Below are 16,151 nucleotides of genomic sequence, written 5' to 3' on the forward strand. Positions count from 1 at the left end.
CAATTAGAAGAATATAGCACTGTGAATATACTGCTGACCCATTTCAGCAGAATGGCAATAGTGAAATGTTGAAGGTGATTAGAGAAGCTACACAAACAGAAAACCCAGCGATAAAGGGGTATTTCAACTATTCCCCTATTGACTGATACATGTCATCTCAGGAGAGGAAGCAGAGATAAAATGTCTATGCGCCATTTAAATGACTGCTTCTTGGAGCAGCTAGTTATGGAACCCACCAAGGGAGAGGCAATTCCTAATCTAGTTCTAAGTGGAGCACACGATTTGTAGGGCCCCGCAAATACGGGGATATCCGCACACCATGTTTGCGGACCGCGGATGGATGCGGATCCAAATTTTATATCTAGAGCCCTGCAAATCTGCGGATATCTGCTTTATATCCATGGGCCATGTACATGGATCACATGCAGAGACAAATTTTGTATCCGCACAGGGCTCTAAGGATCTGGTCCAAGAGGTGAATACAGCTGAACCACTTGGTGATAGCGCCCATAATGCAATTAAATTTAATATCCTTGTAAGGCGGGGAGGGAATACTAAAGAAACCCACCACAGTAGCATTTAACTTCAAAAAGGGGAATTACACAAAAACGAGGAAGCTAATTAAGCAGAATTTAAAAGGAACAGTGACAAGTGTGAAATGCTTGCATGGAAACACCATAATAGAGGCCCAAATATATCCCCCCTGCCAAAAAAAACACAAAAAAACCCCAAAACCAACCAACCAAACAGTAAGAGGTCCAAAAATATGCCACCATGGCTATACAAGAGAGTAAAATTGGTGGTTGGAGGCAAAAAGGCATCCTTTACAAATTGGAAGTGAAGTCCTATTGAGGAAACTAGAAAAAAACACTCTGGCAAGTCAATTGTAAAAGTCAGGAAAAAAAAGAATTAAGTGTAACTAGCAAGACATAAAAACAGCAATTTTTTTTTTAAGTACATCAGAAGCAAGAAGCCTGCCAAACAGTCAGTGGGGCTACTGGACAATCAAAGTGCGAAAGGAGCACTCAAGGAAGATAATGCTGTTGCACAGCACCTAAATAAGTTCTTTGTATCAGTCTTCACCGCAGAGGATGTGAGGGAAATTCCCACACTTGAGCCATTCTTTTTAGGTGACAAATCTGAGGAACAGTCCCAGGGTGCTGGAACAATTTTTATAGTGGGGGTGCTGAGAGCCACTGAATCAAACTGTAAACCTTGCATATGATGGAAACCACTTCAAACCCGAGGGGTGCAGCAACACCTGTAGTTCCAGCACCTATGAACTGTCCCAGGTTGAGGTGTCAGTAAAGGTGGTTTTGGAACAAACTGATACATTAAACAGTAGTAAGCCACCAGGACCAGATTGGATTCGCCCAAAAGTTATGAAGGAACTCAAATATGAAGTTGCAAAACTACTAGCTGTGGTATATAATCCTTTGTTTAAATCAGCCTCTATACCAGATGCCTGGAGGACAGGTAATGTAAAACTGATTATAAAAAAAGGCTCTAGAGGTGATCTTGGCACTTACTGAAGTTAGTCTTAACAGCCTGTACCAGACACTGTGGTTGAAACTATAGTAAAGAACAGAATTATCATACACCTATATGAACAGGGCTTTTGTAAAGGAAAATCATGCCTCATCAGTCTATTAGAATTCTTTAATGGCATCAACAAGAATGATCTAGTTGACATTGTATACTAGGACTTTCAGAACAGCTTTGACAAGATCCCACACCAAAATCTCTTAAGCAAAGTAAGCCGTCATGGGATAAGAAGGAAGGTCATCTCATGGATCAGTAACTGGTAACAAGATAAGGGGATGGATCACTTGATAATTGTCCTGTTCATTTGCTCTGAAGTGTCTGGCATTGGTCAGTGTTGGAAGACAGGATATTAGGCTACAATTCAGGGGTTCTCAAACTTCATTCTACTGCAACCCCCTTCTGACAACAAAAATTACTACAAGACCCCAGAAGGGGGGACTGAAGCCTAAGCCCACCTAAGCCCCACTGGCCAGGAGGGGGGGCCCACAGCAGAATCCCAAGGGCTTCAGTCTCAGGCAGGGGGCCCACAACCTGAAGCCCTCGGGCTTCGGCCCTGGGCGCTGGGTTTCAGCTTCAGCCTGAACAGGGTTGTGACCCATTTTGGGGTCCTGACCCACAGTTGAGAACCGTTGAGCTATGAGTCAGACCCAGCATGGCCCTTCTTCTGTTCACAAGCATACCTGTTCAGTCCTTTTCAGGTACTGTCTGGTTGGTAGTCTTTAAATTATAGATCAGCTGTACTTAAATACATAATCCTGAGTGATGACAAGAAAAGCTCAAGTGTATGATTCAAAGGAATGAAACAAATAAGAAAAGTTGACATACACAAAGCCACACCACCTAAGAAACGCTCAGTTTATTCAACATTTACAACACAATCTTGTTACCGTCTCTTCTTACAACCTTGTTTTTATGAAATGAGTCTCAAATGTGACTCCTGTGTTTTAGGACTAATTATTAATCGAAAAACTTGTTGTTTAGTCAACTTAACATAGTCAACAGAAAGCAAGATACTTTTGTAGTCCGTGAAGAATATGGTTGCCGTTTTTACTTGTTTATTGAAGAACTGGCATCAGCGTTCAGTTCTTAAATTTCAAAATCACAAAGTAAGGCTTCTGAAAAATATACTGTCACCAATATACATCCCAAAGTTCTGATCCTGCAGTTAGTTCTGCATGGGTGGGCCTCCTTAATCTATGCAACACCCCAGTGAAATCAGTGGAGCTGTGTTGGCACAAGAGTCTTTGCATGGGACTTATTGCCCAACTGGGGCCTAAGGTACAAAGCCTCAGTGTCATTCTCACTTTGCTTTATGGGAGAGACCCAGCTTTGTACTAAGGCAGAGAAACCTGTATGAGAGAGAGTCCACTCTTGTCTTAGGGGGCTCTTACAGGTAGTCTTCAGCTATGCCAATGACATTTCTGCTACTCTTCTGGGGGCCACTTCTGCTAAAGCAACCAATTTGTCTTAACATCCTGAGTGACTGCTTAATGCAGGTTTAGTTAGAATTCTTAGCACTTGCAGTTTTTCCGGCTTCAGAAGGACACTGTCAACATAAAAATCACATGTTGTAAACAGATGAGAGATTAACAAGAGCTGAAATGTTTAAAATCCAGTCTACTTGTCCCTATTTATGCTCTTTATTATTTGCATTTCACTCAGCTCTGACAATGCAAGTTTTGCTTTCGTTCAGAGTCAATTTCACTGTCTTGTTGTCAGTTCAGCAAGGGTTAGGTTTCAAACACTGCAAGAGTGTGATCCTTTGCTTACATAAACTTTTAACTGGATTTTTTCTTTAATTGTGGGAACACTTCTATTGATTTCAGGTTTTATAAAAGCTTGCTGCAAAATGTTAATATCAGCCTCATTTAAGTTGGCCCATTAAATCCTCTTTGCACCTCTGTAAGGTAGGCAACTATTAGACCCAATTTACAAATGGGACACTGAGCCAGAGATATTAAGTGATTTGTCCAAGGTCAAAGAGGGTCAGTATCGGAGACTAGATTAAAATTCAGAAGTTCCTGCTTCGCTTCTGTGCTCAGACCACACCCCTCTAACTTGTCTCAATTGCATTATTGTTTTTTGCCTTCTCTGTGTATTCTTCAAGGCGCAGGAGCCATTTGTTCCAATACTGAGAGCACAGATCCGAGTCCATGAAATGTGGATGTGCAGGGGAGCCATCTTTATAAGAAACCACAATGAGGCCACAATTAACCTGCAATGAAAAGCATGACATCAGTAGTGCAATATCAATATGCAGGTTCAGGTGACTATTCCAAAGATTAAATTGCATTTTCACCATGTAGATCAATGTAAAGATAAAATAAAAACCACTAACTTCACCAAGCAATGTTACTCGCAATAAAGCACTAGGAGCCCGGTTTCCCCAGGTATGGAGTGCCCACTGACTTGTGACTTGGAATTGTAGGTGTTCAGCAATCCTGCATATCAGGCCTTAAGGGTCTAATCCTGTGTTCTGGACATTGACAAAATTCCCATTGACTTTGAGTAGATTTTTGCCTGTACCAGTACAGATTCAGGCCCATGCCATTCAGCAAATCAGGCTGTAAGGAAATGGTTACTTCTGCATGTTCCACTACCTAACAGACTTGTCAAATTAAACAACATAAAAAGTTAACAGTGAAGAATAAAGTGATATCATTGGCCTGTTATCAGAGCCATTTTTTTTTTAAAGGAACAGAACGATGTAGCTACTTCGTATATTTTTCCATGAAATGATCCTGCCATAGCATTATACATGTCCTCAGCTTAACTGAGCTGTTTCTTTCCATTCCTAGAAAATCCTCGACAGGCCCTTGGGTATCCTCTCATTTTCTCCTGCTTTAATCTTCCCTCTCCAAATCAGGAACTGCCTTCCTTCAGGCCAAGCAGACCCTCTTCAGAGTCTATAAACACACATCCCTTCCTCAGCTGTTGAGTAATGGGCACCACTTCCCTTCACTGCTAAGGAACGGAGTAATGTTCCCGGATGGTTTAAGGAGAGCATTTAACCACATCCATTCAATTGCCAGTGGACAGAGGCAATCAAGGGTGCTTGTTGCTACTCATTTCCTTGCCTGCCTGCTCTTGAGTTTGATTCCTCTCCTCCCCTTTCACATGCCACGCTCACGCAAAGCAGCATGGAGCTGGATGGTTCTTCTCCACTGCTGTGCATTGCCCAGATGCTATGTTCTCGCTGTAAACTGGCTTGCTGTGTTAGGGTCTGACATTCTGTAGGACCATGCACCTGTAGCTCCCACTGAGTTCAGTTGGAGATTTGGAGATCAGCACTTCTCAATAGCTGCGCCATTAGCTAAGGGCCTGATGAGTGAAAAGTTCCTTAAGTACCCTGACGACATACTGCGGACCAAGGGAGGCAGCAGGAGCAGCAATGATGGTGGAATTAGCTTAGGCTGGGACAGGTACAAGCATGTAAATGCTAGCTGCAGTTCTATAGTGGATAGGGGGTGACTAAAGGATGTGAGTGGGAAAAATGAAGTTGGTGTGAGCACACCTGCTTGTCTCAGCAGGCAGTAGGCCTACCGACCTGGAAGTCGTAATTAGCATCATGGTTTATGGCTCCGGTATATGCTGCAACCTGTAGTGGGTTGTCAAATGTGTTCCGGAGATACGGCTTTGATTTCTCTGAAGTCTTCCAGTCAATCACACATAACTGGCCTCTGTAAAACCAAGCAAAAGGGGAGTATTTTAGTAAAACTTAGTGCTAATGACAAAACATGACATCAGACACGTAAGTCACTCACTCTACTCTATTTCTCCTGTTTCCTGCTGATGAGGTGTCACTTGTAATTATAATACTGCAGGTGCCAGCCTGAGTTATGAACTCCTTCAGCACAGGCTCGATCAGATCCAGGGACCAATAAGTACAAATACCAGTGGCAGTTCTAGATGATACCACTTTGGTTGACTTAGCCCTTTCGCGCTAACGTGACACTCCAGTGGCGTGCAGAGGTTACTCGCTAAAAGAAGAGCAGCACTGCTGTTAGCAGGGCAACCTGTGATCTCCCCTGTTCTTCTCTTCCCATCCCTATTTCTCATCCTGAACCTGCCTGACTTCCCCTGTTCCATTCCTGCTGCTGTTGCTTTGATGCTTCTTCAGCTCCACAGTCTCTCTGGCTTCCTCTCCCAGTCCACTCAATCTCCCAGCTGCTACTTGATGTGTCCTACCATCTGAGCCACATAACATCAAATAGGCCAGATTTGGCCCACAAGCCAGCTGTTTGGTCACCAGTCATAAAACACAGTGGGATATAATAGGAGAATCAGCATCTCACCGATACTCAGCCACACAATCTACAAGGCCTGAATAGTGAAGTGTCTCATGATGAACTGCACTTTCAAGAGCTTTTACTCCACTGATGTCTCTCAGGACATGCTGCACACTTGCTAAGTAGCCAGAGACAGTGGTATCTTTTTCCTGCTCCTTCAACGGAACCTCTTCAGACAAAAAGACAGATTCCAAAGCTGCATGGAATAGTTTTCCTTGAAGGAAGAGGTCTATGAAAGATGACAGAAAAAAAGATCTTTAAAACCCCTTTATTAATAAGCAATGCTCATATATGGAATAAAAACATATTTTAAAATCTACTATAAAATCAGCTTAGCTTATCTAAAAATCAGACTCTAAAATCAGCCCCATTTTGTGCTGAAACAGCTTCAAGGGTATAGGAAGGGGAAGGGAACAAATAATGGAATTATTTAAGGTATTAATCTAAATTAGCCTCTGTATTCATGAATTGTCCAGGAGCAATTTACGATGTGGTCATTTATTCTTTAGTCAAACGTATTTGCCATACAGGGCCGGCTTTAGGAAGTGCGGTGCCCAATTTGAACAGTATCTACAGGGCCCGGCAGGGAAGACAAAACAAAAAAACAAACAACCATTAAAAAAAAAAACACGTGGGGCTAGTACTCGCCGGGTGGTGCTCCCAGTCTTTGGCACTTCGGCGGCGGGCCCTTCACTCGCTCCAGATCTTTGGCGGCACTGAAGGACCCGCTGCCGAAGTGCCACCGAAGACCCAGAACAAGTGAAGCACCCACTGCCGAAGTGCTGCAGAACACCCGGAGCGCCGCCAGGTGAGTAAAAATTAAAAAGGCGCCTCATGCCAGGCAAGAGATTCTCACTGGGCACAGGAACCGATTCGGGGGAATTGGCCTAAAGCCGGCCCTGCTTAGGAAACCTAACCCTAGGGCAGGGTGCACAACCCTTAGGAACTCTAACCCTAGCTCCAAGTGCCCTACCCTTATGAACCCTAACCCTAGGACGGGAAGCCCTACCTATAGGAACCCAAACCCTAGCTCCAAGTTCCCTACACATAGGAACCATAACCCTGGGGCGGGAAGCCCTACCCATAAGAACCTTAACCCTAGCTCCAAGTGCCCTACCCTTAAGAACCCTAACCCTAGCTCCAAGTGCTCTACACTTAGGCACCCTAACCCTAAGGCAGGAAGCTTTACCCATAGGAACCCGAACTCTAGGGCGGGAAGTCCTACCCAAAGGAACCCTAACCCTAGCTGCAAGTGCCCTACACATAGGAACCCTAACCCAAGCTCCAAGTGTCCCATCCTTAGAAATCCTAACCCTAGGGTGGGAAGCTCTACCCATAGGAACCCTAACGCTAGCTCCAAGTTCCATACTCTTAGGAACCCTAACCCTAGCGCCAAGTGCCCTACCCTTAGGAACCATAACCCTAGGGTGGGAAGCCCTTCCCATAGGAACCCTAACCCTAGCTCCAAGTGCCCTACCATTAGGAACCAAAACCCTAGCTACAAGTACCTTACCCTTAGGAACCACAACCCTAGGGCGGGACGCCCTACCTATAGGAACCCTAACCCTAGCTCCAAGTGCCCTACCTATAGGAATCCTAATCCTAGATCCAAGTGCCCTACCCTTAGGAACCATAACCCTAGCTCCAAGTGCCCTAACCATAGGAACACTAACCCTAGGGTGGGGCGCTCTATGGATAGGAACCCTAACCCTAGCTCCAAGTGCCCTACCCTTAGGAACCACAACCCTAGGGCGTGAAGCCCTTCCCATAGGAACCCTAACCCTAGGGTGGGGAGCCCTACCAATAGGAACCCTAACCTTAGCTCCAAGTACCCTACCCTTAGGAACCTTAACACTAGGGAGGGGCGCCCTAACCTAAGGAACCCTAACCCAAGCTCCAAGTGCCCCACCTTTAGAAATCCTAACCCTAGGGCGGGAAGCCCTACCCATAGGAACCCTAACCCTAGCTCCAAGTGCCCTACCATTAGGAACCAAAACCCTAGCTACAAGTACCTTACCCTTAGGAACCACAACCCTAGGGAAGGGAGACCTACCTATAGGAACCCTAACCCTAGCTCCAAGTGCCCTACCCATAGGAACCCTAACCCGAGGGCGAGGTGCCCTACCCATAGGAACCCTGACCCTAGCTCCAAGTGCTCTACCCTTAGGAACCCTAACCCTAAGGCGGGAAGCCCTACCCAAAAGAACCCTAACCCTAGCTCCAAGTACCCTACATTTAGGAACCACAACCCTAGGGCGGGAAGCCCTACCCATAGGAAACCTAACCCTAACTCTAAGTGCCCTACCCACAGGAACCCTAACCCTAGGGTGGGAAGCCCTACCCATAGGAACGCTAACCCTAGCTCCAAGTGCCCTACCCTTAGGAACCCTTACCGTAGGGCAGAAAGCCCTACCCATAGGAACCCTAACCCGAGGGCGGGGTGCCCTACCCATAGGAACCCTGACCCTAGCTCCAAGTGCTCTACTCTTAGGAACCCTAACCCTAAGGCGGGAAGCCCTACCCAAAAGAACCCTAACCCTAGCTCCAAGTACCCTACCTTTAGGAACCACAACCCTAGGGCAGGAAGCCCTACCCACAGGAACCCTAACCCTAGGGTGGGAAGCCCTACCCATAGGAACGCTAACCCTAGCTCCAAGTGCCCTACCCTTAGGAACCCTAACCGTAGGGCAGAAAGCCCTACCCATAGGAACCCTAACCCAAGCTCCAAGATCCCTACTCACAGGAGCCCTAACCCTAGGGCGGAAAGCCATACTCAAAAGAACCCTAATCCTAGTCCAAGTGCCCTACCCTTAGGAACCCTAACCCTAGGGCGGGAAGCCCTACCCATAGGAACCGTAACCCTAGCTCCAAGTGCCCTACCCACAGGAACCCGAACCCTAGGGCGGAAAACCCTACCCAACGGAACCGTAACCCTAGCTCCAAGTGCCCTATCCACAGGAACCCTAACCCTAGGGCGGAAAGCCCTACCCAAAGGAACCTTAACCCTAGCTCCAAGTGCCCTACCCATAGGAACCCTACCCCTAGCTCCAAGTACCCTACCCTTAGGAACCACAACCCTAGGGCGGGAAGCCCTATCTATAGGATCCCTAACCCTAACACTAAGTGCCCAACCCATAGGAACTCTAAAACTAGGGCAGGACGCCCTACCCATAGGAACCGTAACCCTAGCTCCAAGTGCTCTACCATTAGGAACCCTAACCCTAGGGCGGGAAGCCCTACCCATAGGAACCGTAAACCTAGCTCCAAGTGCACTACCCTTAGGAACCCTAACCCCTAGGGTGGGAAACCCTACTCATAGGAAGCCTAACTGGAGCACCAAGTGCCCTACCCATAGGAACCCTAACCCTAGCTCCAACTGCCCTACCCTTAGGAACCCAAACACTAGGGAGGAAAGCCCTACCCATAGGAACTCCTAGCCCTAGCTCCAAGTGCCCTACCCCTAAGCCAGGCCGCCCAACTCATAGGAACCCTAACCCTAGCTCCAAGTGTCCTACCCATAGGAACCTTAACCCTAGCTTCAAGTACCCTACCCCTAGGAACAACAACCTTAGGGCAGGAAGCCCTACCTATAGGAATCCTAACCCTAGCTCCAAGTGCCCTACCCATAGGAACCACAACCCTAGGGTGGGAAGCCCTTCCCATAGGAACCCTAACCCTAGCTCCAAGTGCCCTACCCTTAGGAACCCTAACCCCAGGGCGGGGCGCCCTACTTATAGGAACCCTAACCCTAGCTCAAAGTGCCCTACCCATAGGAACCATAACCTTAGGGCGGGAAGCCCTACACATAGGAACCCTAACCCTAGCTCCAAGTTCCCTACCCATAGGAACCCTAACCCTAGCTCCAAGTACCCTACTCTTAGGAACCACAACCCTAGGGTGGGAAGCCCTTCCCATAGGAACCCTAACCCTAACTCCAAGTGCCCTACCCATAGGAACCCTAACCCTAGCTCCAAGTGCCCTACCGTTAGGAACCCTAACCCTAGCTACAAGTACCTTACCCTTAGGAACCACAACCCTAGGGAGGGAAGCCCTACCTATAGGAACCCTAATCCTAGCTCCAAGTGCCCTACCCATAGGAACCCTAACCCGAGGGCGGGCTGCCCTACCCATAGAAACCCTAACCCTAGCTCCAAGTACCCTACCCTTAGGAACCACAACCCTAGGGCGGGAAGCCCTACCTATAGGAACCCTAACCCTAACTCCAAGTGCCCTACCCATAGGAACCCTAACCCTAGCTCCAAGTGCCCTACCGTTAGGAACCCTAACCCTAGCTACAAGTACCTTACCCTTAGGAACCACAACCCTAGGGAGGGAAGCCCTACCTATAGAAACCCTAATCCTAGCTCCAAGTGCCCTACCCATAGGAACCCTAACCCGAGGGCGGGCTGCCCTACCCATAGAAACCCTGACCCTAGCTCCAAGTGCTCTACCCTTAGGAACCCTAACCCTAAGGCGGGAATCCCTACCTATAGGAACTCTAACCCTAGGGCGGGAAGCCCTACCCAAAGGAACCCTAACCCTAGTTCCAAATACCCTACACTTAGGAACCTTAGCCCTAGCTTCATGTACCCTACCCTTAGGAACCACAACCTTAGGGCAGGAAGCCCTACCTATAGGAATCCTAACCCTAGCTCCAAGTGCCCTACCCATAGGAACCACAACCCTAGGGTGGGAAGCCCTACCCATAGGAACCCTAACCCTAGCTCCAAGTGCCCTACCCTTAGGAACCCTAACCCTAGGGCAGGGCGCCCTACTTGTAGGAACCCTAACCCTAGCTCAAAGTGCCCTACCCATAGGAACCATAACCTTAGGTCGGGAAGCCCTACCCATAGGAACCCTAACCCTAGCTCCAAGTACCCTACCCTTAAGAACCACAACCCGAGGGTGGAAAGCCCTACCTATAGGAACCCTAACCCTAACTCCAAGTGCCCTACCCATAGGAACTCTAACCCTAGGGCAGGGCGCCCTACCCATAGGAACCCTAACCCTAGCCCCAAGTGCTCTACCCATAGGAACCCTAACCCTAGGTTGGGAAGCCCTACCCATAGGAACGCTAACCCTAGCTCCAAGTGCCCTACCCACAGGAACCCTAACCCTAGGACGGAAAGCCCTACCGATAGGAACCTTAACCCTAGCTCCAAGTACCCTACCCTTAGGAACCGTAACCCTAGGGTGGAAAGCCCTACCGATAGGAACCCTAACCCTAGCTTTAAGTGCCCTACCCATAAGAACCTTAATCCTAGCTCCAAGTGCCCTACCCTTAGGAACTCTAACCCGAGGGTGGAAAGCCCTACCCATAGGGACCCTAGCCCTAGCTCCAAGTGCCCTACCCATAGGAACCACAACCCTAGCGCGGGAAGCCCTACATATAGGAACCCTAACCCTAGCTCCAAGTGCCCTATCCACAGGAACCCTAACCCTAGGGTGGAAAGCCCTACCCAAAGGAACCCTAACCCTAGCTCCAAGTGCCCTACCCTTAGGAACCATAACCCTAGGGCAGGAAGCCCTACCAATAGGAACCCTAACCCTAGCTCCAAGTGCCCTACCCTTTTGCCATACATTTTCTATGAATCTGTCTAGGCCTGTAGCATGCTTGTGAGCAGTTCATTGTATTTTATATCAAAACTGTGATGGTTAGTTTTAATTGGATGCATCTGTTACCTGACTGAACATAACTCTTAGGATAAGGTATCTTAGGAATAATAGCTGCTTAAAATGTGCTGTTTCTGTAGAACATTCTTGCTGGTATGTTTGTTCATGAAAATATTCAAGAATACAGATGGGGTGTGACTTCAGCAAATTCAGCTTTTCAGCTGAGCAAAAATTTATGTAAGAAGTGTCACCAAGCTCTAGGTATAACAAGAGCTAGCCAACATCGCCAAGACTGGATGTTTCAGCAGGACTACGGTGCCTTAGCTCCACTGACCATGGGGAAATCAGTTGACAGCCTTCATGAATTAAAGACCTCATATGCATTAGGACTTCACAGAAAAACTTGCAATTAACATATAAAGTTAAGGACTTCAGTATACCAAGCAAGCCGCGGTGGCTGCCCAAATGCTGGTTGGTTTGGAGCACACAGCAGGACCAAAGACACTTAGCTAAAGAGCCTCAAGCTGTTGAGATAGCCAGTGGTCTATAATCAGATACAGTAACTGGCCAGCAGGCTTTGAAGTTTGCATTCAAGGACCCAGATCTGGAGTGCAAATATCAAAGTCTCCAGAACTGTCATCTCCAGTTATCTAAAAATTCTGGGTGTCCCATGATCCTCAGACAATTATTGTTACTGTGGTGTTATGTAGTGCAGTGAACCACTTTATTCCCAAACATGAAAAAACAAATCATTCTATCTGCAGAAGTGCTAGTCAAACTCCGGAAATCAGGTAGGAAGTATAAACCTGTTGCAGATTCTAGCAGGTACTACCCAACATAATCGGGGTTGGAGCAAGGAACTCCTAAATTCTAATCCCACTTTACCACTAAATACTATTAGGTTATTGGTTGAACTCCTGTGGTTCTTGTATTCAATGGGAGTATTCCTGAATAAGCAATCAGGGAAGGCCTCACAATGTGGTCCATTAATACCAGGCATTCCTGTTAAGTCCTTTGGATTCTGAAATGGACGCTGCTATATGGACATGCAAAGTGTGTGTGTCTTCTAGGGCCAGATCTGACAGCTATCTGCCCATTATTTTTAGAAGCATTTTGGTTAAACTTACTTTTGGTATATTCTGCAAACCCATCTTTTCCAAGTTCCAGAATCATCCGCTGCTTCCATCTCTTCAGGTACAATGCCTGGTGCAAAGGCATGGTCTGCTGAAGAACACTCGTCACACTGGGCACCTTGTGCCTTTGTAAACCGATTTTCAGCAGCTGCTTTCGGTCACTGTTTGGAGGCAAAGTTCTTTTACTGGAGTTTATCAGAGGGACCCAATTTTTTGGAAATTTTGCTTCAACATCCTTAACTGGAGACTTAAATTTATTCACTGGTCCGTATATCAGATTATCTTCTTCAAACAACGTTTCTGGTGTCTGAGGGCTGGCTTTGGAAGATGTGACAGAACGGACCAAGTTCATGTATCTTTCTTGGTCAACTTGCTCATAACCATTCTCTTTTTTCTTCTTGCTACAAAGGTAGGAGGAGATACACAGGCACACATATGGGACTTGATTTTTGCAAAAATGTTCTGTCAACAGCATTTTTAGTCTCCCAGATTTTCTGGTTAATAGCTCGATGGATTTCATTCTCAGTAGCAGCATTTATAGATGGTTAAACAGAGTTTTCTTTCTTCTGTTAGGAGCATTCATGACCTCCTACTGTAGAAAAGGAATTTCCATGATTTGAAGAGTTACTGCACTTTAGTATCATCAAGCTATCATCTCACTTTACAAATTAAAGCTGCACAGTATTCATTAGTGCCTTTCATATCAACTGAACTCCAACTACTTTGAGTTAAACAATACAGTAATAGTGAGAAATAACAGCAGATGGAAAGATAAAATAAGAGGTATAGACAAGAGGAAAAAATGTTTTCAGATTTGAAATGTGGTGGAGAGATAAAAGAAGGCTGTTGCCAGTGGGAGAAGCTGTAGTGCAGAAGGCTCTTACAGTAGCAAAACCGTAGGAAGGTACAAAGAAGATGGTACTGCATGCAGGGAGAAAGAGACAAGCTACATGGGCTAGACAAAAGCAAGTCCCTGAATTAGAATGAACTGACTAGAGAGGGCAGATGAGCTCTTCGGGAATGGCATGGATGTGTTTGTTCTCTGTACATGTGAGAAGGCAGCAAGCAGTATTATGTACAGCCTAGAATCTGGAGAGCTGAGACTTGGAGAACCCTAAGAGAAGGGAGATAAACTAAAAATATTTGCAATCTTCAAATACCAGTTTAAGCTCTTTTGGAAAATATATATTTTAAATTAAAACGTTAGATTTTTTTTCCAAACTGAGAATAAAACAAGTCCTCTTTTTAAGCGAAGACATTTAAGCTGCAGACCAAGAAAGTCTAGTTTATAACCTGGCTCTGAAAAGTATGTTGTAGTTGCAATTTTTGGCTCTGACCCTGAGAAGCTGCATTGAAATAAGTGTTTCCTCGTATGCTTAAAATTAAACATAGGCACAAGTCCTTACAGTATTAGGGCCTAAGTTTTCTTCTATTGAAAACTATCCACTTAGCAATCAAAGTTACTTCATTCCATGTTTTGCAAATAAAACATGCAGGCAGTACGTATTATAAGCTAACAGGACTGCTTTGTTCTTGAAACACTTCAGTATTTTTCATTTCATTCACTGCATTTTTCAAACACTCCACGCACTGTTCAAACAGTAGGAGTACTAGGAAAAAAACACAAAGGTCTTGATCTTACAAGTTATTCTGGATAGGGACATCCCCATGCTCACACGGAGTCCCAATTAAGTCAATGGGGCTCACAGAACAACTTGTAGGATCTGTGCCCAAAAGCACTTATAGCTTAGTAGATGGAGCAATCCTAGTGACAAAGGACCTTATGCAGTCCTAGTTAAGGTGCTTCCCTTAACTGCCAATTTATCAAGGGAATTGCTAGTAATTTTAGGATTATATCGTGGACTATAAAAGAGAAAGAAGGGGGGAAAAAAAACCAATACAAGCTGTTCCATCCCCGAATTGTTTGCACTTGTTTGTATAATGTAAGTTAACTCCTCTGGGAAACCATAAGGTATGTAGTGGAAATGAAAAATAAATCATAACTTCTTGGTCAATATAGTTATTGTCTTTTTTTTTTTTTTTTTGGTTTAGAATAAAAACAAGGTACTTTAAAAAGGAAACCTTTCCTACTAAGACATTTTGATTACCAAAATATACAGTTTCCCTATTATTACATTTGTATAGCAGAGAAGTCAGTATTCAAGCTTAGAGGGATGTCAAAATCTTGATCTACTTTTAAAATAAAATAAATTAGGATTGTGTTGTGTCCTGTTATGTTTGCCTTGTCCTCTTATATCTGTTTGCTCTTTTCCAGTGTGCAACAATGGGAAATTGACATGAATCTTGCTCTGAGCATCCTGACATTCAGACTCTTGTCAAGTTTAGTTTTCTGTCTGCATACGAGAATAGAGCAGTCAGGGGTATGTAGTAGGGAAGGGCAAATCAATCCATTCCAATCATTTTCTTACTAAGACAAGGTGTGCAACTATTGCCAAAATTAGATCATGAGTGGTAACAATGTATATTGGTTTTATGCAATGGGCTAAATTCTGCCCAGTTCAATCTCATTGAAATTAATTGCACAGGTTTTGAGTAAAATCTCAATATCAATTTTCATATTACTTCTCATTTTTACTTGGTGGCAGTCTGTTCCTTTGCCAGTTTTGCTCTTCCTACAATAGGGGCTTTATCCCTTCTTTTTAGCAATACATTTACTCTTTCTGGTAGTCTAAAGAAAAGTCTATACTTTGCATTAAGTACACATCAGTTTCAGTTCTTCTCAGACACAATTTTTAAGTCAGTCCACCTTGGGCTTCTTTTGAGCCTTATATTTCATGTTTGCTATAAATCACTGAACAGAAGCTTAACAAACAGAGAATTGATTAAAATGATCTGTTCTTGCCAATAGGCACTCTTCTTTAATCCTGTTGCCCACTCTTCATTTTTAATAGAATTATTTCCAGTCTCTGATTTAGGTCAGTTACCTGTCATAATTTGCTACTTGCTAGACAAAGAATAAGGAGTGATGTTTGTAAATTATGACAGAGGTATACATTCTAAAGATTGTCAAAATGTACTACCTTGTGTATGAAATGATGTGAAGTGGTGCATGTAGCAAATTGATATCTAAAGGTTAGGCTTTGTTACCAGGAGCAAGTTGTTTCAGGGAAGCACTGTCTCCCTATCCAGATTTTTATAATGAAACAACCCGTTCTCCCTTGCTCACACTACCAACTTTAGGGATTAGGGGAAATTTGCAACCTACCTCCTAATATGCCCATTGCCCTCTAGTGGTTGACACACAAAAGAAAGTCTTCTGCCTAATAAAAACTAAAGGACATCCTTGAGTTTTTATGGAGGAGAATGCTAAGCTCTGTGCCCTGAATCACGTTTGTGTGTAAAAAACCCATGATCACTTACAAAGGAAAATTAAACTCTGCCTACACTCACTGTACAGAGAGACAATGAAAAAAATATCTAGCCCTAACCCTTCAAATTCGGTGATAAATCCTGATCACGTGCCTCAGAGTTGACATATGCCAAGAAGACTGCTGCCTACTGGGTAGCAAATACAAGCCATCTATTTCACCTCAGGGGTAACTCCAATGAG

The 16,151-nt window shown here is 45.0% G+C and overlaps 1 protein-coding gene across 1 annotated transcript; it reads right to left on the minus strand.

The window, feature by feature from the left end:
• Positions 1-1,641: 1,641 nt before the first annotated feature.
• MGME1 (mitochondrial genome maintenance exonuclease 1) lies at positions 1,642-13,166 on the minus strand. The gene is made up of 4 exons (XM_050952208.1): positions 12,575-13,166; positions 5,841-6,063; positions 5,093-5,225; positions 1,642-3,760 (listed from the first exon to the last, which is right to left on the minus strand). Exons 1-4 carry the CDS (start codon positions 13,113-13,115, stop codon positions 3,599-3,601), a joined length of 1,059 nt encoding a protein of 352 aa, XP_050808165.1. The 5' UTR covers positions 13,116-13,166; the 3' UTR covers positions 1,642-3,598.
• Between the last annotated feature and the right edge of the window lie 2,985 nt (positions 13,167-16,151).

Source organism: Gopherus flavomarginatus, chromosome 4 (assembly GCF_025201925.1).
Source record: "Gopherus flavomarginatus isolate rGopFla2 chromosome 4, rGopFla2.mat.asm, whole genome shotgun sequence".
NCBI lineage: Eukaryota > Metazoa > Chordata > Testudines > Testudinidae > Gopherus > Gopherus flavomarginatus.

Excerpts from the sequence above, each read along its gene's own strand:
- MGME1 (XM_050952208.1), bottom strand. The coding sequence starts at position 13,115 with ATGCTGCTACTGAGAATGAAATCCATCGAGCTATTAACCAGAAAATCT. Across the intron at positions 6,064-12,574 it reads GTTTGCAGAATATACCAAAA|ACCTCTTCCTTCAAGGAAAA; the intron begins GTAAGTTTAACC and ends CATCTTTCATAG. Across the intron at positions 3,761-5,092 it reads ATGCTAATTACGACTTCCAG|GTTAATTGTGGCCTCATTGT; the intron begins GTCGGTAGGCCT and ends TTTTCATTGCAG.